This window comes from Zeugodacus cucurbitae, chromosome 5 (assembly GCF_028554725.1).
Source record: "Zeugodacus cucurbitae isolate PBARC_wt_2022May chromosome 5, idZeuCucr1.2, whole genome shotgun sequence".
In the NCBI taxonomy this organism is placed as follows: Eukaryota; Metazoa; Arthropoda; class Insecta; order Diptera; family Tephritidae; genus Zeugodacus; species Zeugodacus cucurbitae.
The window spans coordinates 74,276,885-74,301,962 of NC_071670.1; the positions used below are offsets into that span (position 1 = coordinate 74,276,885).

Sequence of the window (25,078 nt, forward strand, 5' to 3'; positions counted from 1 at the left end):
AAGTATTTGTTGTAGCTGGCGTTTTGACTTTGCTTCCTCCTCTGTTCGCATTCTTTGTTTTAACAAGAAAAACAAAGTGATTTTTTATCGTCTTTGGAAAATATTTCACTTTTTATTACCCAATTTACTGGTATCATCGTGCAGCACAGCAGCGCAACCATGCAACACCAGAAGGCAGTGAAACAACTAAAATTAAATGAAATGGAAGGTTGCTGCGACGGCAAAGGGCAGCGAAGGTGGAAAATGAATTGTGAAACAAAAATTCAGGACTTCAGCGCAAAAATTTATTTATGCGATTTTCACTCAGCGCAGTTCCTAGCTCCTCCGCTGGTTTGGCCATCGCGTATGCCGACCTTGCTCGGTCTGGGTCAGTGCGACAACATGGTCGCTGAAGTTGAGAAAATGGTGGTGCATTTTGCTTATGAGAAAATGAAAAGCTTCTGTACCTTAACTTAAATTACTTCAAATGCACCCCCCATAATACCTTACCCAAATGCCAGCAGCAATTAATCAACACGCTTCGGTTGCACTGTTGTGCCTCAAGAACTTTGGTGGCACGACTCAAAAAAATACAGCGCCTCAGAGATTTTGTTCTCTTTGCGAAGGCGAATCGCTTGAAAAGCAAAAATTTACGTTCGTTTGGAGGCTTTGGTCAAAGTGTATGAGCGGCAGCATCACATGCGGCCTTGACTCTCGCTTTCGTTCGCATTCTATGGAGTTTATATTTTAAATTTCCCTCGCTCAACATCCCGCCCCCATTTCGCCTTGGCGATTAGGCAAGCACGCTAGATTGGAATAAATTAATGAAGTGCCTCCTAAGCGCTTCATAATTTCAGCGCTTCACATCGACATTTGTGAGCATTCAAAGAGTACGGACGTGTTTTAATGCGCTCCGTGATTTAATTGAATTATTAAAAGCAAATAAAATTAAATAACAAAACAACTACAAGTTCTGTGGAAAATCAAAAGCTAAACATAAAAACAAAACAAAAATAATACTAAAACAAAAAAGTTTACAAACAATAAAAATAAAAAATAATAAAATTCAAGTGAGCAAAACAAACAAAGAAAAACAAACATGAGCGCTGCGCAGCCTCAACAGCAAGGTCGTAGGCATTCTCTGAATGCTTACTTCAGCTTTGTTGAGCCTACACAATCTGCTCCAACAAAAAAACAATCCAACGGTGAAAAAGATGAGTCATCGAAGCGCTCTGCCGATCAGCAGAAGGGATCAACAGAAGCAGAACAAAACAGCAAGTGCACAACAACAAAACAGCAGACAATAGCTAGCAAGCAGGTACCAGCAAACGAGCGGACACCAAAGGGAAAAACAATGCAAGGTGAGCATGTACCAAAAAGAAAAACACCATCTGTACAGATTGGTATTGACCGCTACGTCAATATTAAAAGGAAATCAAGTCCTTTAAAGTCAGCGGTCAATTCCAAAAAATTCCAACCAGCCACGCTTGATACAAATAAGCCAGGAACTTTAAATGGCAACAGATTTGCCATACTAAGCAATGGATCGAACGACGATGCGAAGGGTACCACCACAGTCGTGAATGCCAAGCCGCCGCCAATATATTTGCGAGAGCGTAGCTCTAATGTACTTGTTGCGAAACTAAGTGAAATTGTAGGTACTAACAATTTTCATATAGTGCCTTTGAAAAAAGGCAATATAGATGAAACTAAAATACAGTCCTACACTGAGAAAAGTTTTATGGATATAGTGAAATTTTTGTCAAATAACAATAAAAACTATTATTCTTATCAACTGAAGAGCTCGAAAGGCCTAGTTGTTGTTGTAAAAGGCATAGAGTCTTCGGTAGAGTCTAATGATGTCAAAGAAGCCCTTGAAGAATGCGGCTTTGAAATTAAAAATGTAGTAAATATTTTCAATAGAAATAAGGTACCACAACCAATGTTTAAAGTCGAATTGCTGCCAAACTCTAACCCAATTAAAAGGAATGAAACCCATCCAATATACAACTTAAAATATTTGTTACATCGTAGAATTACCGTAGAAGAACCTCATAAAAGAAATGGTCCGGTACAATGCACCAACTGCCAAGAGTATGGGCATACCAAGTCCTATTGCACTCTACGCAGTGTTTGTGTGGTATGTGGTGATTTACACCCAACATCAAAATGTACTCTTAAAAAAGAGGATACAAATAAAAAATGCAGTAATTGTGGAGGAAATCACACTGCTAACTACAGAGGCTGCCCTGTATATAAAGACTTAAAATCAAAATTATCGCTGGGAATTCAAGCTCGTCGTAACCAAATGATGAATATCCCTCGTAACGAAAATATAGTAGTTACAGACCAGAGTTCGAAACCTGGTAATTCTAAGAATAGTCTTATCCAAGGAAGCTATGCAAATGTGCTAAAAGGCAGCGTTGTGCAAATGCAACAACCCCAAAATCCACCTAATGGAGGTATTGAAAATATGATCCTAAACCTTACTCAATGTATGACACAATTTATGTCTAGCATGCAAAACATGATCCAAGATTTAATCAAATCACAAAATCAAATGCTACAGACCTTATTATCTAAAAAATGAGTATACTAAATATTTGTTTATGGAATGCCAATGGTATAAACCAACACAAACTGGAGATAATACAATTTCTGACTGAAAAAAGCATAGATGTTATGCTGCTATCAGAAACTCATTTAACAAATAAGAACAATTTCTTTATACCGGGATATAGACTTCATGCTACAAATCATCCAGATGGAAAGGCGCACGGTGGAACAGCAGTATTGGTTAGAAATCGATTAAGCCACCACGCTTTAGAACCGCATGCTACAGCCCAGTTACAAGCTACAACAATATCTTTGAAAAATCGGGGTGCTGACCTTAATCTAACTGCTATATATTGTCCACCTCGCTTTAAAATTACAGATTGCGAATTTAAAGACTTTTTTGGAACGCTAGGTCCAAGATTTCTAGCAGGTGGAGATTACAATGCAAAACACATGTACTGGGGCTCACGTCTTATTAATCCGAAAGGACGGCAGCTGTACTACACTATTATAAATAAGCACAATAACCTTGACATAATAACTCCTGGTAAGCCGACATACTGGCCCAGTGATAGAAACAAAATACCAGACTTAATAGATTTTGCTGTAGTCAAAAACATAGATAGATCGCTAATAACAGTAGATACATGTACTGACTTATCTTCTGATCATTCTCCTGTACTAATAAAGTTATGCGAACAGCCCATGATAGTTGAGCCGAAAGTTTCTCTAACAACTCATAAAACAAACTGGTTGAAATATAGAAAATATATCAGTAGCCACATTAACATAGATTTAAAAATAAATACAGGAAGAGATATTGATAACAGTATAGAAGAATTTAATGATGTAGTAACTAATGCAGCTGTCTTGGCAACACCAAAAAGAAAAATTAAGGTTTTTAGAAACATGACTAATAATGAAATAGAAAAGCTTGTGAACGAAAAAAGGCGAGCTAGACGCGAATGGCAGATACATCGCTCTCCTTCTACTCAGCTTCAACTGAAATCTGCTGTACGTAAGTTAAAAAAAGCGCTTAAACGCGAGGAAGAATACAGCACTGAAAATTATATAAAGAAACTGTGTCCAAATTCTACCAAGCAAAACTCTCTTTGGAAAGCCCAAAAGTCTTTTAAGCCACCGGTAGATTCCAACATGCCTATAAGACAGTCAAATGGTAATTGGGCACGAAGTGACGAAGATAAGGCAAATTGTTTTGCAAATCACCTAGAAAAGGTATTTCAATCAAATTGCCCAAAGAACAATTTTAAGTTGCCAATCATCCACAATACCACAAACGAATCACTTGGGTCTATTAAGACTTCAACTACTGAAATTGTTAGTATCATAAAAGAGCTTAATCCAAAAAAATCGTCAGGCCACGATAATATTACTCCAAAAATGCTAATTGAGTTACCAAATATTGCTTCAACAGTGCTCTCCTTGCTCTTTAATGCAATTTTTAGTTTCGGATACTATCCTATTTCATGGAAAAAGTCGCAGATAATCATGATAGATAAACCGGGAAAAGACCTGACACAGCCGTCTTCATACAGACCAATCAGTCTTCTACCCTGTCTTTCTAAAATATTTGAAAAAGTGTTACTATCAAAGATGTCTCCTTTCCTTCATGAAAATAGGGTAATACCAACGCACCAATTCGGTTTTCGTGCACAACATGGCACTGTAGAGCAAGTAAATAGAATAACTAACGAAATTAGGAAGGCATTCGAACATAGAGAGTACTGTTCTGCTATATTTCTAGATGTGGCTCAGGCGTTTGATAAAGTGTGGCATGAAGGACTTTTGTATAAGATTAAAAAAATTTTACCTTTCCAATTGCATAAAACCTTGGAGTCCTATTTAAAAAATAGAAAATTTGCTGTAAAAGTAGGTGATTTTATATCTAATGAACGTTCAATAAGGGCTGGAGTACCACAGGGCAGTGTTTTAGGCCCAACTCTATACATCATATATACAGCTGATCTTCCAACTGCTAATAATGTTTTGACATCAACTTTTGCGGATGACACAGCTTTAGTGAGTCGTAACAAATGCCCCATTATAGCATCAAGAATATTGGCGAACCACTTAAGTTCTGTCGAAGAATGGCTAGCAAACTGGCGTATAAATGTGAATGAACAAAAGTGCAAGCACGTTACATTTTCTCTAAGACCAAAAATGTGTCCGGCAGTAAAAATGAACAATATTTTGGTGCCCCAAGCGAATGAAGTTACCTATCTTGGTATTCACCTAGATAGAAGGCTTACGTGGAGAAAACATATATCTAGTAAAATAACGTGCATGAAGATAAGAGCTGCAAATTTAAATTGGCTTTTAAATAAAAACTCTAAACTTAGCTTAGACAACAAAGTGCTTTTATACAATGCGGTTATAAAGCCGATTTGGATGTATGGCATTCAACTGTGGGGTACGACCTGTGCAACTAATATTGATATAATACAAAGGTTCCAATCGAAAATGCTTAGATCAATCACGTGCTCACCATGGTACATGCGCAATGAAAATATCCATAAAGATCTTGGTATCCCTATGGTAAAGAAAGAAGTAGAGGACAGCAGATTGAAATATATATCTAAACTCCGAGATCACCCAAACCCATTGGCTAATGCTTTAGTACATTCCTGCGATCAAACACGCCTAAAAAGAAGGGATATGCCTGCGTACTAAAGAGCAACGTTTCACCAATACAGCTCAATCACTTGGTTGAGCTTGTCTAGCTTTTAAATAGATTTAAGATTTTATAACTTGTTGTTAGGCTTAAAAACAAGCAGATTCAATAAATAAGGAAATATTGAAAAAAAAAAAAGAAAATAATTTCAGCCGTTTACCCCGCCTTTATTCATATACATATATATGAGTATATTTTATTTTAAATCATCTTCCGATGCGATGCGGCGGTGTTTTCAATTGCTGCGGCTTCTTTCTTACTTTGGAAGTATAATTTATGCTTTGTGGCAGGAAGTGTTTCGCGTACTCGTTGCCACCGTAACTCACACCCCTCGCCATAGTGTTGCTTGTGCTCACCACTTTGTATCGCTTTTATCCTCACTTCACTCGTTCGAGTGATTTAAGAAGTGTTTGCTGCCGTTACGCTTGGTTAGTAGATAAAAATCGGCGCTTACATACTGGCTTGCCGCTTTCACTCGGCCGTGTCTATGTTTTCGTTCCCGAATTTTATTACTTTTCTTTGTTTTATTTTTGTACAGCATTAGATTGATGCTTCGTATAGATTTTCCACATCAGACTTTTCGGGGAGTCTTAGACTTGTGGGTTGAAATAATTTTAGGAAGATTTATAGCATTTGCTGCCAGTGGAGCATTCTAATTGCCCGCAGCCCGTGTAGCCAAGTTTTTCACACCATTCGCTCTCTTGTTTGGACATTTTCATGTAATCTTATTTATGAGAATAATTACTGAAGTCAAAAAATGCCTCAAACTGCAATAGGTTCTGAAAGTCAGATTTCTAAGTCCGTAGAAAAAGTCAATTCTAACTGGTACTTGCATCGCCAAGTTAATTATGCATTTAATTGGACTAAAGTCACTGAAACCCGCAACGGCGGAATGCAAATGCTCAAAACTGTAGCGCAAATCGGTGGCAAACCGCTTTCACCCTCGAGTACGAAGAATGCAAAACAAGTGGAGAACCACAACACAGCACTCTAGAAGTCAAGTGGTCATGTGGTGGCGTAAACAATTGGCAGTGGAACAACGAAGAACCCAAGTGCCAACAACAGCAACATATCGTAAATGGGACGGTGGTGGTTAGAGCGGAACTGGGGCAAATTGTGGAACGTTAAGTTCTGCAAAGCGTTGAAAAACTGCTGTCGGAATCATTGTTGCACCTTCGCCGCGTTAAAGTGCTTCTTGTGGCTGCCACAATTTGGAAATGTTGTGCAGACCGAAGTGGCAAATTAAATACAAGTAGCAGCAAAGAAAATGATGACGTTGATGTCGACGAACGCTGCTGGCTACTCGAACATGATGAAGCTGCACTTTATTTTTCTTCTTTTTTTCTGCCGTATGGCAAGTCTGACATGGTGTCGTTGAGATGCAGTATAAAAATATTACAAAGAAATCAGTGGTTTTACATTCTCACATGTGAACAGAGTGATTTTTGTAGAAACCTGTCAAGGGGAAGAGGAGATTCGGACACGTATTCCCACAAAAAATTTGCAACCATGTCTTTGGAGGTATTTCGATTAGAAACACACTTTCAACAATGATACGTCACATACTCCACCCATGATGCTGTAACAGCAACTTCAAGTCCACCTTCGACCAAGTGCAGTACATTTTTCCTTCCCCCTGAACACCATAAATAATATACCATTTGCCCCAATGATGCGTTTATATCTACTTTATCTGCGCGCCTCGGCCACCCTTCCCACCGCCTGTCCGTCCGTCCGTCAACATTCCTAGGTGGATACTTCTGTGTGTTTGTGCCGCATTTTCATCATATTCTGCAGCATCATAAATCACCTCGCGTACTTTTAGTTGCTGTCGAGATAGACAGCGTCTTCTACACCAACGTCTTCTTTACCCTGCGCCTGCACATAATACTTATGTGACCCGTGTTCGCCTCAGCTCTTTCTCTCTCCATTCCTTTCGCTGCATGCTTCCCTTACTTCATTCATCCAGCTGTTCAGGTAGCTGCCTCTCATCTGTTGCGAAATTCACACGGTCATCCAGACAAGCTAACTCACCGAATGCCTCGGTTGACGCGTCGTCGGTTGGGATTCTCCGTCGGTACTTCCATTTAGCATTTGCTGCTGCCACATTTTTCTTGTGTAATGTATGTAAGTGTGTTACACTGCGCGAATGTATGTCCGCCTGTGACGTCCTTCCGTCATTGTTACTAATTTGCGCTTAAGTTGTTGTTTGTTTCGTTTATTATTAATGGTTTGGATTTTTACCCTGTCATGTCTCCAAGCTGCGCTCCGCGATTCCCTTTCCATATGTTTTGTTGCAAGTTTTGTTTTTAGTTTTGCATGGAACTGTTTTCGTGCCACAAAGGTAATCAACACAAGTGTTTCATTTCACATTTTATTGCTGTTTTTTTCGTGTTCTCTTTTGAACACGTTTTACTTTTACTTGCATTGTTATTCTGTTTTGTTGCCTCGTCTTCTTTCTACAGCATACCTGAGTTTTTGTTTAGGTGCCTATGCTTCGATCTGAGGAACTCAGGTAGCAGCTGCGATCACTTCGAGCGTCCTAAGACACACAGAGGGGTTTTCTCCTCACATGTAAAAATTAAATTATCAGGTACTTCGGGCAATACAATATTTTACATTTCAACATTCATGAGAGAGAAGCGAATGAGAAAAGTCAATTAAAACTCAGTGTGTCAAGATTTCCGTAAATTATTCTGTGGACCGTACGATCATATTGATTAAGCACTTAATTAAAAAAACGCTTCATAAAATAAGACGCGGTTTCTTCCCTTCATTTAACTCTCACATTCATTTAAGAAAACTGATACAATACTTTCATTTTAGTGTCAATTGCTCAAGGTATAGACAGGGTCCCATCTCCGACCAATTTTAGAAAACGCTTTGTATATTATATGTGAAATAAATTTCTTTGTCACTGAAGCAGACTAAGTAATCCGTAATTCATTTCATGTATTTCATTGTACATATGAACCCTTTAGGCATTACATCGTTTGCCGACGGCCAACACTTTCCTGTTGCAACCTAACACTATGATAAACACTACTAAAACGAATATATTGAGTGGTGCTACTACAGGATACAAGAACTATCAAAGACATTTGACAATTGTTTTGCGTTGAAGCGTTCGACTTTCACATAATTTTTACCATGAAGAATAAAAACACTTTTCAAAACTACTCAACATATGCTTAAGGCCGATTTCTCTAACAAGGCTAACGTTAAAAGCTTTTAATTCAGGAAAGATTTTAGACTCTGTTTTTTTTCGATTTGTCCAACTCTCCTATATATTATGTCCAGGAAAAATAAACATTTGTCGAAAATAAATTTCAGAAATAAAATTTTTATTCAAATGCCATAATTTACGAGTAAATTGTATCCAAATCCACACTATCTTTTATTTTTATTAGCACTGGTTATTCCAACATCGAAATCGAATTTACATAAATTTAATTTTTTAATATTTAGTAGAAAAATGTAAACAAAATAAACGCGGCATTGGATACGGGGTTACTATGTCTCTTTAAATGTATGTACTAGAGCAATGCTGTCGAGAGTCAATAAGTTCACAAGTAGATTATTTCTTAATGCAATTTAGACCGGATGGTGGACTTTTTTTGTCAGAATAATAGCTAAACTAAATAGAATTGACTTTCAGAAAGAAAGAAAAAAACAATGGAAAAACTTTTTTGGAGTTCTTTCAATTTTCGTAAACAATCTGCAGAAATCCGCAGCAAGTCGAGAAGCAAATGTGCGGCCACTCGATAAATATTCGCTTTCGCAACGGAGCTTTCTCCATCGCTTAAATGCTTTCGCGTGCAGCGGAAAATCGCTTATCGACTGTAATTCGCCGCCCCGGGTACTTTCGAACAATAATTTTGTAAAATTAATTTTCATTAAAAACAACGGCACCGTCAGCAGCAAGTGCGCGAGGGAGATCGGTTGTCTTGCTAAATGAGCTCATACCAAACTTTTGCTTCAGCAGCCCCCCCATGAAACGCCATGACAACCAAAGCCCGCGCGTGGGCATATCCTATTGTTGCGTGTTTTCGATAATGATTACCGAGCTACGTCGAGAATTGTAATGCAGTGTTGTACGGAGCAACGCTGGCGGCGTTTGTCGAGCATTCAGCGTACAAAATTCGAGGATAATACAAGGATATAATTAGAGTTGCGACTACGATGGGTTTATTTTTGTTGTTGCGTGTTTGTGTTTCTTACGTTTCTGATATTTCTTGTTTTTTGTTTTGCATTGCAACTGTAACACATTTGCAACAACAACAATAATGGTACAATATGAAAAATAATATCGACCTACATTTATTTATCAAGCTTTCCGGGTAGGGATCCTCGACCTGAAGACGAATTCACTGTACTCGATATTATCGTTGTTATCCGCTTGTCTTCGTTTCGTAAGAATATGTTAATCTTCAGATTTTATATTTCCTTTTGATGTAGGTATGTTTTTATGTAGACACTGAACCAATATTTCGGACTATTTTCAATTCACTTCGATTTTGATTCGTTTGGCATGTTTTGCTTTTCGATAATTTTTCGTGTTCTGTAGCACAAACTGATAGATACACACGCAGCTCGTCAGCTGCCACAAGAATTTTCGTAAGTTGCCTATGTAATCACTGAGATATTTGCATTTGCATTTTATGGCGTTTCGCACTTTATTTTCACACTCGCTAAACTCACCAAAACAATAATATCAACACAACTCAACGGAACTCTCACTTTGACTGAGGCTTTGGCGAAGCACAAATTGGAATATTTCGTATTGACTGCGCGTTGATTACTGCCATCGGTGGCAAAGTGCAAGGAGATATGGTTTGTGTGGCACACAATTAGCTTGCCTCTTGGTCGTTTACACTCGTAGCATCTTTTTCGTTAATCGCACATATATTTATCTGTGTTTTTGTGTCGGTGCTAAATGCATTTGTTGCACATGCCACAACTCGGCTGCTGCTACACCTGTTCACACGCGGTGCCGCCGTATAGCAGGCTGAGATTTATTGCAGTTTTTCTGAATTTTACTGAAAACTGTGCTTGCATCAGAGAAAACGCGCGACCAGCAGCGGCGCGACCACCACTTACGAAACGCGTCCAAACGAACCGACGAATAACACAAAACTGAACCGAGTTGTTGAGTTGCTCAAAACTGCGCCAGCGGCGACGGCAGTGGCAGTGACGCCGGCAGTGGCAGCGGCAGCACGACGTCTGCTAAAGGCCTGTTTATGTGTTTACAAGCACTGTAGTGGCATCTGATGGTCGTTGTCGTCGACGTCGGCATCGTCGTGCTGTTTACAATCCAATTGGCTGCTCTCGCCTCTCCAGCGCTCTCTGCACTCCGCGTCAGATGCAATATACTTTGTTCCATGTATCTTTATTCTGTTGTGCGATAAGAGCGCTCAGCTGGTTTGCCCGCGCGGCCGTTGTTTTTATCCACGAACTTCCGCTTTTCGCTTACATCGTTTCCGATTGCATTACAGCATTTGCAGTGCCGAATTACGATTTTTTAACTTTTTATGCTGCTCACACTGATGTTGACTCTTTGCCAAGCGTGCTCTCTGAGAGAGCACGGTCGTGTTTTGTTGACTATCCTATGTTTACATACAAAGACTTGAACGATTATGCCTCGTCGCGTATCTGGCAGATACAAATTTCAACGGCTTATGGCAAACGCTTGACTTGCTCGCTGGATAGGCTTGTAACGATTTGTTTGTGTTTACTTGTACGCATGTACTGGCGCGCGAGTGTAACCCTCCCACCGCACCCAACATGGACTAACCACTTTCTTCCACCGAACGATTAATGCCCGAAGAGCATTGTATGGCGAGCCGAAAAATGCTCAGCTGTTTGAAGGTTGATAAATAAATTCTTACTGCAGAACTTTTAGCAATATTGTATGAAAGTTCAACTCCTTAAATCCGTTATAAAGAGATTACAGAGTATCTTATTAGACAAATAAGGAAATATAATATACATTTCTGATTCTTTAAAATATATTGGAAGAACGAACTGCATTTATATAAATAATATTTTGCTGGCACTCGTTACTCTCGCTTTCTCTCATTCTCTGTTAACTACAGAACCTCTACTAGAAATTGTTTTGAAAATGTTGAATAACATCTACTGCCTTTTGACCCCCATCTTCATTATACCTTTGCTCCTAAGTATAACAGTTATGCTGTACACTTAGAAGAACAGAAGCGGTGAAATGTTGAGAAAAGAAGAAGAGAAAATACCTTACTGCTATTAGTTCTCCAACATATCTACGAGCAATGTGGGCAAAGAGCGTATAATAATATTATTAATATTGTTATACGTTCTTTGGTGGGAGCATGTTTTCCCAGAGAGAACAGAGTTAACAGCGCTCTGCAGTCCTTTCTATTATCTTCACGAGTAAAGAGTTTTATACCAGTTGATGGGTTAGTGGTACAAATCTACTCAACACTAGCGCTACAAGGGTCTGTTCCTTACTGTTTTCATTCATCGCTAGGTTTACATAAAATGGAACTCTGCTGCTTTATAGCAGTTATATAATATACCAGTATGTGGGGATGCGTATACAGATATGGATATATAGTACATATATTAAAATGAGTGCGTAGCCAAATCTATTTACTTGAGAGAAAACTATTTCACCTGTTGGGCGCATTCACGCTTTCAGTGTTCGAAGCGTGAGCTGAGCATTAGTTCTGACGCAAACACTTCCCACTTGAGCGACTCATATTTATATGTAAGTCTACATGTTGATATACATATGTATATTCGAGCGAAAATAACTGCTTAAGACTCATAGTGAAATGACGCAAAGAGTGAAAATGTGATCAGGTCTTCGTCTAAATTCAAAACACCAAATTTGAATGTTCCCCTCAGTACGGCTGCGCATTAAAATGATGGAAAGACTTAATAAGCCCTCAGGGGCACATTAGAAAAAAATATGAGTGCTTTCAGGCATATAATAGGATCAGTATAGACTCAAGAGGGGCAAGTGTTGACAGCTAAAATTGAAATCTACAGCGATTATCCCGCTCTATAATTTTTGACGATTCTACTTGGCAAAGCGCAGCCACAAACAAAGCGAATCGCAAGAACAAAGGAGTGTCAACCAAGAGATAAAAAATTAATTGTCGATGTTAATTCAAGTAACGGCAAATAGATACTGTACTTGGTCATCCATAATGAGCTGCGACAGCACAAACCGGTTGTGTAATTCACACCCCTCCGAAGTGTGAAGGCACCAAAAGCGAATGGAAGGGAATGTAGTGAGATGGAGATGCATCGGCAACAGTGAGAATATTGGAAAATTGAAAGCAATGCATCATAAACTGTTGGCAGAACACTAACCGTTGCACCAAATTTACGGCAGATGTTGTTGCCTCGACGCGGCGGCGCTGACCACAGCATGAGATCAGCTGAGAGGCCAACACGGGCATCCATAAGACAATATGCGCCTCAAGCTCCGGGGAAAGTCGTGTGCATATTCTCGCTGAATACTGATGAACCGATGTATGTAGTATGTAAAGTATTATGAAATGTAATTAACAACTCGAAATTTGTAGATATCAAATTACCTTGTGAAAGATAAACACAGACACGCTGTTCACTGAGCTGGGCTCGCTGTTTTATTTATTTGCTTTGTGTTTTTTATGAGCTCACAACGAGTTGGTGCTGGTGTCTGTGTGCTTGTTGACGCCATGAAGATAAATGAGTCGAATTAACAAGACACACATAGCCACTTAGACGGAGCTGGAAAGCGCAAGGCTCTTGCGCATGCGCACACCGCCGTGAGTCAGTTATAGGCTGATACTGAGTCTCACCTTGGCATGGCGAGCAGAATAGCTGAGGCAACATGAAGAATGTCTCTATTCGATTTACACTCTTCGAATTGCGCGAACTCAGCGGTGGCTTGGGCTTTCCACTGTGGATATGTCCAAGATTTTTTCATCGTTTATTTCATAAATATTGAAGCATGTTCCGGCATCATTGGCGCTTCGTTGCTGTGCTGTCTACTGTGTATAATTATTATTCTATCGCATTAAACTCTCAAATACGCCTAATCCGAGTGATGAATATTAAAAGACATGTTAGCTCATGAGTAAACATCTACGGAAGGGCATTCCTAATTGGGCGCATCGACAATCCGACAAATCCATTCAGAACCAAATATGCCATACGTCTCTATATACACTTACATATTGGCAATTTATCCATACGAAAGGCAAACGCCGCATACTAATTGCTCCACTTTCGGCTAATCTTCCATCTGTGCTGTAGTGGGATATCTCGGTATTAAGCTCGGTATTTTGCATACAGACAGGATTAGAAGCAAAATGGTACACACTCCGAGGAGTGCCCCTTCATCCCCGCCCTCCAGAGTAACTCTAGCGAGCAACAGCAGCGGCATCAACAGATGGCAGGCCGGGATGGCTAAGCGGCATAGATAGTCGTTCATTGCAGGACATTAGCAAATACATATTATTATCGGTTTACAGATAATTTATGCCAACTCAATGCGAAGGCGAACGGCGAACTCCTTGCTAAAGACTTCGGTCAGCCAATGGGCTCAATGTGGGAGGAAGATTGTGCACTTTCGTACCATTTATAGGACTTAAACCTATTCGAGTATGAATTTACCAATTATGATACGGCATATTTGTGTAAAGTCGATCCAACAACAACAACATACGCACAAGTGCAGTGTACTGTTACCCATTAAAGAGGAATGCCATGTAAAATTGTCTAGCACAAAAAAAAAACGATATTGTTGGAATTAAGTAAACAAAACCCGATTATCGGCACAGGAGCAATCTAGAAACGCCAGCCGCCCATTGTATTGGTGGTTGGAAGGCGAAAGACCAAATCGGAGCGAGTTGAAGGGGGGGAAATAAATATGCAACTGCTAAAGCATCGAAGATGAATTGAGAAGAATTGAAGAATCATTGGCCGGCTGCGGTGAATGGATGGGAGGCAGCTACGCATCTATGAATGTTGCGGGTGTGTGTGTGTGCCTTCTGCATATGTGTTTGGGAAGGCGATAGAAGAGACCATTGTACATTAAAAGACACACACAGAAAGAAACGTAAGAATGTTGATGGCTCCGAAGTTGGAGGATGAGGTGGCTCTCGTTGCCTTCGTATGTCATGTGTGCGTGCGAATGCATTTGAAATCGGTATTGGAATAAAAAAATATTAGAATTAGAATGGTTAACTGTTAAAGAATTTGTGCCTAAACTTTTGGCAAATATTCGATCCATACGAATTTTTATTCGGCCGGAATTTATAGAAATTCATTGCAATTCTGAGCTATGCGAACTTCAGCTCGGGACAGCAAGCAAAAAATACTTAGGCGCATTTCAATTGAATGGAAAATATTACATGCGCTCTGGCAAGGCCTTGTCGTCTGCAACGGCAAGCGAAAACCAAAACGGACATTGCTCTTCTTAGCCTTCTTGCAACACGATTGCATACATTTGAAGTGTAACATGCCACAAGAGGAAGAACGGACGACTGGCCTATTCACATTCATGGCCAATGATACCGTTAATGCATTTGCGACTTTCGTCTTTTTGCATCGTTTGTCTGACGCCGGTTGCACTGCGTTGACAGCAGAAGTGGAAACATTCGAATTTTATTGCTCAGCCGTGGGATTATTGTAATGAATTGCGTCTTTCGTCTTTTCGACTACCGCTGCAACCCTACACTCATGCCTTGCGAATGCAACAATGCCTGCTGATCTATGGTATCGCAAAGCTTTGTGGTGGCAGCTATTGGAGGCGCAAAAATATGGAGGCTTTGAATCAAGCAAGCACGTACATTACCCGTCGCTAATCCTCGGTTTAGTCTGAGAAACGTATTCCCAGAACATACGTATGGTCGGCTTAATTTCCAAACTCAAGTGAGGGGCAGAGAATAGAGCACGTGGGATAGAATACACGTGGCAACATACATATCGTTTATGAGCATTATGGTGTAGGAATAAATTCAAAATGATTCTATTCCTGAACTAGGAGGTCCGCCTGCAGAATCTTCCAACAATCATGTTCCAGTTGCCACGCGATGGTGATGGTCATACATGATGGAACCTTCTGAAGTAGCTCGTTACATCGAGCATCGGCAGCTGTGAGAAGAGTTGGAAAACCAAATGAATGAGTGCTTGTGTAAATACTGAGCTAAAGCAGGAGATTGGCATAATACATTGTTCATCTGCTCTAATGTTAATTAACCCTTAACGGATTGCTATTCTGATCGTTCATCAATTCCAGTTTAAGATAGTATTAAATAATAAGGAGAGTGTTCTATATCCCGCTAACATAATAATCAATTTCAAGTTCACAAGCACTTCAACAAAAGCGATTACAAAGACCAATTTATGTACTTCGCTGTGTTTCTAACAATATCCCAAAGGCATAGCGAGGTGTCTGAAATGTTATATACTCCCGGAAATGTCGCCACCTTACGAGATGCCATATCGCTGTCCTACATAAAGAAAACCCAATCAAACTCAATGGGAGATTATTAATATTTTTTCGAAATCAACTTCTTCGTTGTGAATAGAAAAGAACAAAATAGTGAAATTGCATTGTCCGCTAACGTTTGAACGCAAGCTGCAAGCTTAGAGCAGCAACTATTGACTATGTGCAACTTCTTCAAGAACTCACAACTCGTATTCGGATCTGCGCCTCTAAATGAAAATGGCTTCGCATGTGACTTACCGAGGGTTTGCGCTGAGTATCTTTCCCACTATAATGGTCAAATATGAAATGGACAAGGCGAGTTAGGCAATGGCAATTATATGAGCTATACAGTTTGCGCACCAAGCAAAGGCTTGAATGCAAGCGCTAAGGCCCCGCTTGCCATGAGTGCTAGAATGTCCCACTCCCATTAAGCAGCTTGCCGCAGCGCACATGAATGGCTGCCGGAACACACTCATAATAATAGTTCACAATGCAAGCTTCGCAATCAACTGCAAAGGTAATAAAATACATGGAGAAATTGCGCCAACGCGAGCATAATAAGATACTTTTGTGAGGATGATATTTTTGCCAGAATTAACTGGCGCTCTCGCCGCCGCTGTCTTTCCGTTCCATCGTCCTTTGGCAAGGATGCGTTTGTGTATGTGCCTTCATGATGCCCTGTTGCTTTTCCGGTTGCCTGATGTACAGAATGTGCGTAATGCGTGTCGAATGCGATTTTTCTAAATTGAATCGAGATTTTGTAATATTTCCCAAATCGAATTATTTAGCAAAATTGCAATCGAGAAGACCGTGCAAGTGCCGCCCGCTCACAATAAAAACCAATTTTGTAACCTACAATATGACAATAAGGGAGAAGAATGCCAAAGGACACACATGTTCTGTGCGAAGAGGCAGGGCGAACTCGCAAAACGCCGGAGGAATACCATATTACATATTATTATAGCTATTAGCCCATCACTAAATATAAAATCCGATTAAATAGTATATATCTACTTATGGTTCCCTCATTTTAAACGATTGTCTCAAAGTAATATCACTCACCCTGATTGGCTCTGTGTATCGCTTGACTTCGACTGATTATCGGCAATTATAAAATCTGAAAGAAAAAATGAGATAGAATTAGGCAATTATTTTAGTTTTGCGAACCAACCTATGTTAATAAAAAACTAACATAATTAATTTTTTCTATCTCAGGCTATCACAAAAAATTTACCATTTTAATACTTTGGCTTTTGCATCAAAAAGCTAATATAATAAAGCTCTTATGATATAAACAACTATAAATTATATATCAGATCGTTCTATTTTTCCTTTATCAAACTGAGAAGAGATATATTTAGCTATAAATTCGTCCACAAGTAATGCAAAGTCTAAGTTTATGATGTGAATTCAGAGCTTTCATCTCCTCATAAGGGGTTGTAACATTATAGCAGAGCTTTTTATGTAAATTCGAAGGTTCAATATATTTTCCACCCCTATTGACGAGCTTTTTATGGGAATTCTGAGCTTTTATCTATTTTGCAACCCCTATTGAAAGTCATCTAACTAAACTTCGTCAGTTGCCCAATCAAAAGTTTTTGAAAACTCACCCTTCTGCGAAGCTGGTTGTTGCTGCTGGTGCAATTGACTCGTCGGTATAAACTCTTCATGCTTTTGGCCGCCCTTTTCATCGTATTTGAGCTTGTAGTCCGAATGCTTTCGTAACGACATTAGAAGCGACTGGGTGCGTGGCGGTATTTCCGGTGGTGCTGGCTCTGGTGGCGGCTCGGACTCGCCGCCGGATGTGATGAACTCATCTAAATCCATGCCGATGGAGCTTTCCGCAGTAGATTGCGTGTACTCCCGCAGTTCCTTTTGCATTTGTTGCAATTTAAATTTTTCCCGCTCGCTGCGACTAGCGATAGCGGCGCCAGCAGCCTCTGCTGAGGATGAGGCTCCACTACTAGAAGAGGTCATTCCACCCGTGGAAGCACTGACATTGCCTGCTCCAGCGACGGCACGGCTTTGTGCGCGACCGCTTTTCGTGCGATGGGTTCGCGCTCCGCTGCTATTACTGTCACGGATGCTTGGATTCAGGCTGCTGGCGGTGGAGCTAGTTGGCAATAGAAAGGAAGAGTTGAGCGCATTTAAGCCAATGGTGCTGTTACCGCTTGCGGATAGCGCTGCGGCGGTTTCAGCAGCCGCCTGCAAACGATCCAACATCACTACGCTGCCCGAGAACGACAGTCGGTCACTCAGTGAATCCGAGTTGGATTGTGTATCATACTTGGCGTTTAGAAATGGATTTGTACTTCGCGTTGTGCTGGCGCTGTTTGGAAGAAGAGCCACGCTCAGTGACGGCGGATTTGCTTGGTATTTGTTGGCGGCAGTGGTTTGTGATGCTGACACGATGGCAGTAAGATCAGTCTGTTGTTTCATAGGTGAGCACAGCCCCGTGTTTTGCTGCTGCATTTGTAGGTGAAAGGCTGAAGTGGCGCCAGAGTCTCGCATGCTGTTCGAATATTCGGTAAGTAGAGATGAAGAGTTAATTGGGTTTTCGCAGTCAGAATTATAGCGATCCAAATCTGTAAGAAATTGGTAAAATAACGTTTTAGTAGTCAGCGACATTATCTCATCCAATCGACATGCAGATAGAATGCTGAGTAGGGGAAACTATATGACCTCAAAGCCCTTAAACAATCTATACCTACATTGTCTTCTGTCATTTACTTTATATATCTTAGGTGTATTGGCTAGTATTTGAAATTCATTTCGTACGTTCGAACATTACTCCCTCCATATTATGCCGTAAATTGTCGTTTCGTTCGCCTAAATTTATCTACTCATCCATTCCATTTGGCTGCGTAGCAGCGTCCAAGCCAATGAACGTCCATTTCATTTATCCGCTTAAATTCAGCTTAAGACTGTCCATTACTAATTGAATAAGATATGTATTTGGTCATTTCGGATGTCACCACCCCGGCCCAGCCCAGCATTACCCATCCCACATGCCACATCGCCCAAATGCGTTGGCACCCGCCAATCTACTCACTTGCCAACTGCTGACTCTGCAACAGCAGCTGTGCCAAGAGTTGAGTATCGAAGGCTGTCGACTGCGTCGTGTTCTGGTACTCGTCCTCGCTGCTGCTGTAGCCGTGGTGGCTGTGCCATTCAGCCGACCGCTGTCGGCGCATCTGGTCGCCGCCGGTGCTGCCGCCACCAAAGTAGTACTCGCTGGCGCTGCCACCGCGTTTGCGGCCAATCGTGCCCGAATGGCTGGACATGCTGCCAATCCCGGTATGAGTGTCTGCTTGAAGTTGCGGTGAATGTGGTTGTCGTGGCACTCGTATGCCCTTAACTGCTTCGCACTGCTTTAAATACCGTTACTGCGCGAGCAACTGGAAATGGCTAAATTTGATTTATGTCCTTGGCACTGCATATTTGCACCAGTTCACCATAGCTTATGCCATATTCACTTAAACACACACTTGGTCACCCATATTCCCGGTCCCTGGACTGGTAACTGGAAAGATAACAAAACATATATTTACAGTTAGTACCGCTGAGCAATAATTTATTTACGAAAATAGCACACAGATAACAGTAAATTTATTCGAAATATATTGCAAGTCTCGTCTTTCAAATGTAGATTTCTTATTCTTGCTGCACAAAAATGGAAACATTTGCTACAAGAATGAAGTACTTAAAGTAGGAAAAAAACTACTTCATTTAATTTAGTGATCCAATCCAGATCCCCGCCCATATTACAAGTTAACAAACGTTTAAATGGAAATTGTATTGCTGCAAACGTACTTCCAATTTAGTCAGCCCCTACCTATGCTCTCTTCTGAAGTGTGTCATTGCGTCCATTCACTTAGCGCTGCGCAGATGGTACTAACGGTGTGTCGGCTGACTTGTGCACGAAATTAAAGTGAATATTAATTTTTCAATAACAACACGCCGACAACCGACGGCGAGAGCAGCGCAAGCTGGAGCGGCACTTGGCCCTGAAGTGGTCGCTTTTAATTTTGAATAGCCCAAGTAATAGCCGACATCGCTAACAAAACACCCACCCCCAACCTGATGTTAATCATGGAGTGTCGAGGAAAAAGCCCATAAACTGCCTACACTCCCATGTACTTATGTACACATTCCCTACTTTCGCCGAAGGCATAAAACTTTTTGAGCATTTTCACAATTATTGCGAGCCGAATTACATATCGAGTGGTTAAACTTTATTGCTTTAGCTCAATGCTAATTTTGTTTGTGGTCGATACGCCAATGCGCAGCTGGGAATTATCGGCACTTGCGAAAAAGCCGAAGAATTGAATGAAGCGCTAAAATAAATAACAAACTAATTAGAAAAGAAGGCAGTCTTATATAAATAATACAATGTTAGACACAGACATTAAGAACCGAGGGATGAAAAAGGAACCTTTCCAACTATGTAAAGAAATCCACAAGTAGATCAACAACACAGCTCTTTATTTGGACCCGTTTATCCTTTATTTTTATAAAATTTTAGTTATTGACTCAATGAATAGTCATGCACATTTGATTCACATCAGGAAGGTTCTTCACCAATTGTGTCACACATTTGCATATTAGTCTATACTTAGTATGAATCAAGACACCCAGCACCACCCAGCGCCACCCAGCGTTTTCATTATGCATTTGTTTCAATAGAAGCAGCATTTATCAATACGCAAAGTTCAAATTAAGTTTTCAGTTATTTTTATGCTTAAGTTGGTATTAAGTTCATTACATCTTCATCAGAATGCTCTGCAGAGCGCGCAGATAGGAGCGGAGTGTTAGCGGTCGACGGCAGACTTTGAGCCGGGGTGAGGCGATGGTGAAGCCCGATAATTTAACGCCTGGAAAAAGCAGAATAAGTTGTTGGATGGCGGCACAGTGCGCGCTATTCCTGGACAGCCTCAAGTTGCGCGCTGCATAATTTATTCAACACCATTTTTAACCGAAAGCGGAGCGACCACACAACTTAATGGCTACATAAATGTAAAATGGTGTTGTAATAACGCCGCCTTGAAGACGAAGCACGGCAACGTGCCAACGTGCGATGTCGCCTAATGCGCACCGTGGACTTATTATTGAGTTTCAAGCTCGGCGGCGTGCTGGCACCACGCTCCCAGCTGAACTAGAAGGATAGCCGCTAAGCATCTGGGTTTTAATTATGTCTGCTTGGTTGATCTTCGCAAGAGTGTTGGGTTGCACCATAGTTTCTTAATGGGCGACATGTGTCAAGCAATTAATTCACTTTGGCGAGAAACTGAGAAGCGTCTTTGGCTAACTTTAGCAGTGCTGAGAGAGGTCGCGCTGCGCAGAATATTGATGACATTTTCAAAGGTAGGATTACCTAACGTTAAAAAAAATTAACCTTGTCCATGTCGACCCGATATAGGGTAAGCTCTGAAGCTCGTATTTAGTTGGGACTCAATTTAATCGCTCCCTACCGATTTTCCTCCATAATTTAAACAGCTGCTCCGATAAGCGGCACTCAAGCGTCGCCTGCGCGGCATGAGAATGCTCGTAACAATTTGTTGCATTGCGACACCTGCCCATTATTCAAACCTTAGTGCGAATGCTCTGGAATTCGGCCCAAAGTGCACTTTCCGTCCAACTGCACACAAATGACATGCACGTGTCAGTTACACGCAGACACCCATCCAAACATCGGCCTCTGCAGGGTGCACTCACTGCGCTGCGGTCGCCATTTATGGCAGATACACGAGTACACAAAATATGGCGCTTTCGGCCCCTTGCCATTCGCCATGATTTGCTGTTTATTTGCGGCTCCTTGCGTTTGTATACACAAGCGTTTCATGCCGTTTCATGTTACCGAAGGTGTGTGCTTCAATTCACGACACCAGCTACACCCTTGACTCTAGTCGAGCTTTGTGTGTCACCAGCACACGTGGCACAGACACGCCCAGACGGTTGGCTGGCCGTCACTCGCACCAACACTTGCAAGTGAGTGCGCTCCATGATGGGAGATATCTCTCTCTATTTTGGACTATATTTTATTTGATTAGGTTAGGTTACGGCGCTACCCAGAGTTAATAACCCAAAGCGCTTTGCTGATGTAACAAATATTTTAGAACGGCTAATACCGTTCGCCGAAAGTACAACTACCGAAATGCTTCCACTACAATTTGCCATAGATTCAGTATTAAAACTAATGAGGACAAGAAAACACCGAATCATTTCCATTTTCCAAACCACCACTCTTGTTGAGACGTCTTTCACTTTTCCTCCGTTTAGCTCCTCTACAGCTGTATAAGGAAACATACCTTACTAAATATTTCATCAATGTTTTGGTAAACGGGCTGAATACCTACCATTTCAATACCTCGTTCAATTTTCGAGTACACATTATTTTTGATTCTGATATTTTAAATTAAGATGCCCATACACATGGTAATAGTTATCAAATATTTCACAACGAAGTTCGGCCTCAGCACTGAGTTTCGGTGAGTCGCCTATCAGTTTAGAAACTTTGTTAAAGACGATAACTTTTTTATGCAAAGAGCATTTCTCAAAAGAATACATTCTAATATGACCCTGGAACCAAAAGCAAATATATAATTGTTCTACTACTTTTTAATAAATAAAATTATCAATCATGAAAATGTTTACTTAATAAATATGTATTGGTCTTTCCAAAAATAAATATTGACTGGTATTAAGTCGGCAAATCCCGTCAGATTTTCCAATATTTGTTCGATATAAATATGCAATGAAGTACAAGTAATTTGCTTTGGTGAGGAAGGAGGCTACATTGCCTTAATATCTAAATACGGTATTCTTTGTATTAACCAGAAGGTAAAGCAGCAACCCATTTAAGTAATGTAGCTTAAAGCGATGAAACCATTGGTATCCGGTTTGTTTGTTTAGGCTCAATTGTTTTCGCTAAAGCGGAGTTAGAAGGCCCTCACAATAATATACTCGTACATATCGCTCTCATTTGTATTGCAAATCTATTACTAACTGTGTCCATATTAAAGTCAAATCCCAAATACGTTTGGCTCTACAGAAATTAATCGGCTCCCACTTTTGTATCTATTGAAATAAAACTAACACAAAATATATATACCCCGCAATAAGATTGAGGGTGGCATGTTTTCTTTTCCTTACTCGGCAAGTTTACATAATTTTTTAACGCAAACTTTTTAATGGTCGCCGAACTTCGATAATGTTCTTGTGCAGAGGAAGCCTAACACCACACAGATGAGGCCAATGTGAATTCGAACGAAGTTAGTTCGTAAAGTTAAAAGGCAGTTTCAATAGATCTTCGAAAGATAGTTCAATTTTGTGAAGTCGGTCAGTGGACCCGTTTCTCCTATTCTGAAGTCGCATCTAACGCGAAGCGACAAAAGTGAAGTGGTAAAATGAGGGAAGCGTATGAAGGCCATGATCAACGTGTATCTAGGGATGCAAACGATGTATCGATGTTTTTGAAACATCGATGTTTTCGTCAAAAAGCATCGATGTTAGCCATCGATGTCTTAAATCTAAAAATATCGATGTCACTTTCAACGATGTTTTATGTCGATGTTTTATATAAAAATTTTACTTCACACCTTCACACTTTTTCGGAAACCCGAAACCCTCTATTTGGATACGCTTTATTACATTGGAATTCGATTTTTGTAAAATACGGAGAATTCGTTAAGGGAATGTGCGCTTTGACAATACTGCGGTTACTTTTATGATTTATTTATACAATTTAATTCTGGCGTAGGCTACTGCGTTAGATCAGAGATCAGAGATGACTGCATGTTAAAGATGTTATGGCTAAAAGAAATACTTTTTTTTGTTTCATTCGGATAAGTGTGAAACAGAATACTCGTTTGATTTTTGAAACCAGAATAAACATTTGGTCCACCAAAAGGTGAAATGTAAGCTGTCAAATTTATCTACTATTACAGGGACGGAAGCTTGAAGAGAAAGTGTATCTCGGCTGTTACTACCTACCAATCAGAAGCCAATAGAGTTTGGGTTGACATGAATACTGTGTTTCCGGAGTTGTATAAATAGGCTTATTAATATTTACTTTATAAAACTTTATATATGTCTAATGCTAAGTGAAATAAAATGTATCAACTTAAGACGTACTACATTTCATTTATTTATGCTTCTGTTTCTGTATCCCTTAGCTTTTCACACTAAATTTAAAAAAAGTTAAAAAACACATCGATGTTTCGATGTTTTTGATTTCGATGGGTTTTGAAGAAACATCGATACATCGAATCATCGATGTTTCATTTCACGATGTTTGCATCCCTACGTGTATCCCGATTGTTGTTGCATAGCAATTTGGCGAATGAATGGCGCTGCTACTGGCTAGCCCCTGTAGGTTGCTATTGTGTAAAACAAGCGCTGGACACGGGCTGAACACGTTGCTACCACCGACGCGCACACGTGCAACAGATGACCACACCAAATCCGACTAGTAGAAGAGGTTGGAGCTTCATTTTAGCCAAACACCACTTGGTTGGTGGGAGGTTGGCCCAGAGAAGCAACAGTGAGGTGGCGATGCGCATATCCCTTCTTTATTTATTAACATTTTTTGCAATGAGTGTACTCGTATGTTTACACAATGGGAACCGTTTGAGACAAGCTCCCGTTCATTTATTCATGGCTTTTAAAATTTAACGTTGCGATGATAAGGCAATTTATTTCGTATTAGCAACACTTTCAAATGCACGAACGCCGGCGGATGGTCCGCACGCCAAAGCCCTCCAGGACAAGGGGAAGGAGAGCTTACTCGTACACGCAAAGTTAGCGATAAATCCACACAGCGGTTGTTGTTGGTCCACATAAATGATGGCAAAGTGTCAGATTACTGCCACATTCTCATCACTTTCCTGGCGCGTTCTGGCGCCGCGCACTCCTCCTTTGAACTCTGCGGTTTTGACGCTTTGCTGTGTATTGCTTACTCGACATTTCTCTTCGACATACTTTTTCCTACAATAAACTAATAACGTGATTGTGCCGAAGCGAAACATCGCGGCATTGTGTTTGCTGCCACGGCCCACTTCCGGCTACCAAAGTTAGCAACACAGTGACAGCAGGAGCAACAGGGGCAATAGCGGCAGCGACTGTTTTTATGATGTTGATTTATGCTGCTAGTTTCTCGCTTTTATAGTTTTATACTATATACTATAACAACTTTTATGAAAATTAAACCAATGTTATAAATATATAGTTGAAATTTAGCCGCATAGAAATATTGATCACACAGTTCCTTCCGTTATTTTTTTGGAGAACGATTTTCGGATAATTAAATAAGTTCGTGACATCATAAACGAAAGAAAATTAAGGCTTTCTTACAATTACTGTCGGAGTTTGATAGTTCGTTTCGTTTA

At 40.4% G+C, this 25,078-nt stretch overlaps 1 protein-coding gene across 4 annotated transcripts in view; it reads right to left on the reverse strand.

Annotated features, from left to right (window-relative positions):
* The window catches only part of LOC105212812 (teneurin-a), a 224,497-nt gene that overhangs the window by 158,489 nt on the left and 40,930 nt on the right, over positions 1 to 25,078 (reverse strand). For 2 of the 4 annotated variants that reach the window (XM_011185098.3, XM_011185099.3), the window contains exons 2-4: positions 18,745 to 19,215; positions 17,303 to 18,277; positions 16,755 to 16,809 (exon numbers count right to left, since the gene is read on the reverse strand). In XM_011185098.3, coding sequence (XP_011183400.2) covers positions 16,755 to 16,809; positions 17,303 to 18,277; positions 18,745 to 18,976 — 1,262 coding nt within the window. In that variant the 5' untranslated portion in view covers positions 18,977 to 19,215. Of the gene's footprint in view, positions 1 to 9,545; positions 10,350 to 16,754; positions 16,810 to 17,302; positions 18,278 to 18,744; positions 19,216 to 25,078 lie in introns of those variants that run through there. The other 2 variants (XM_011185101.3, XM_011185100.3) reach the window with 1 other exon arrangement.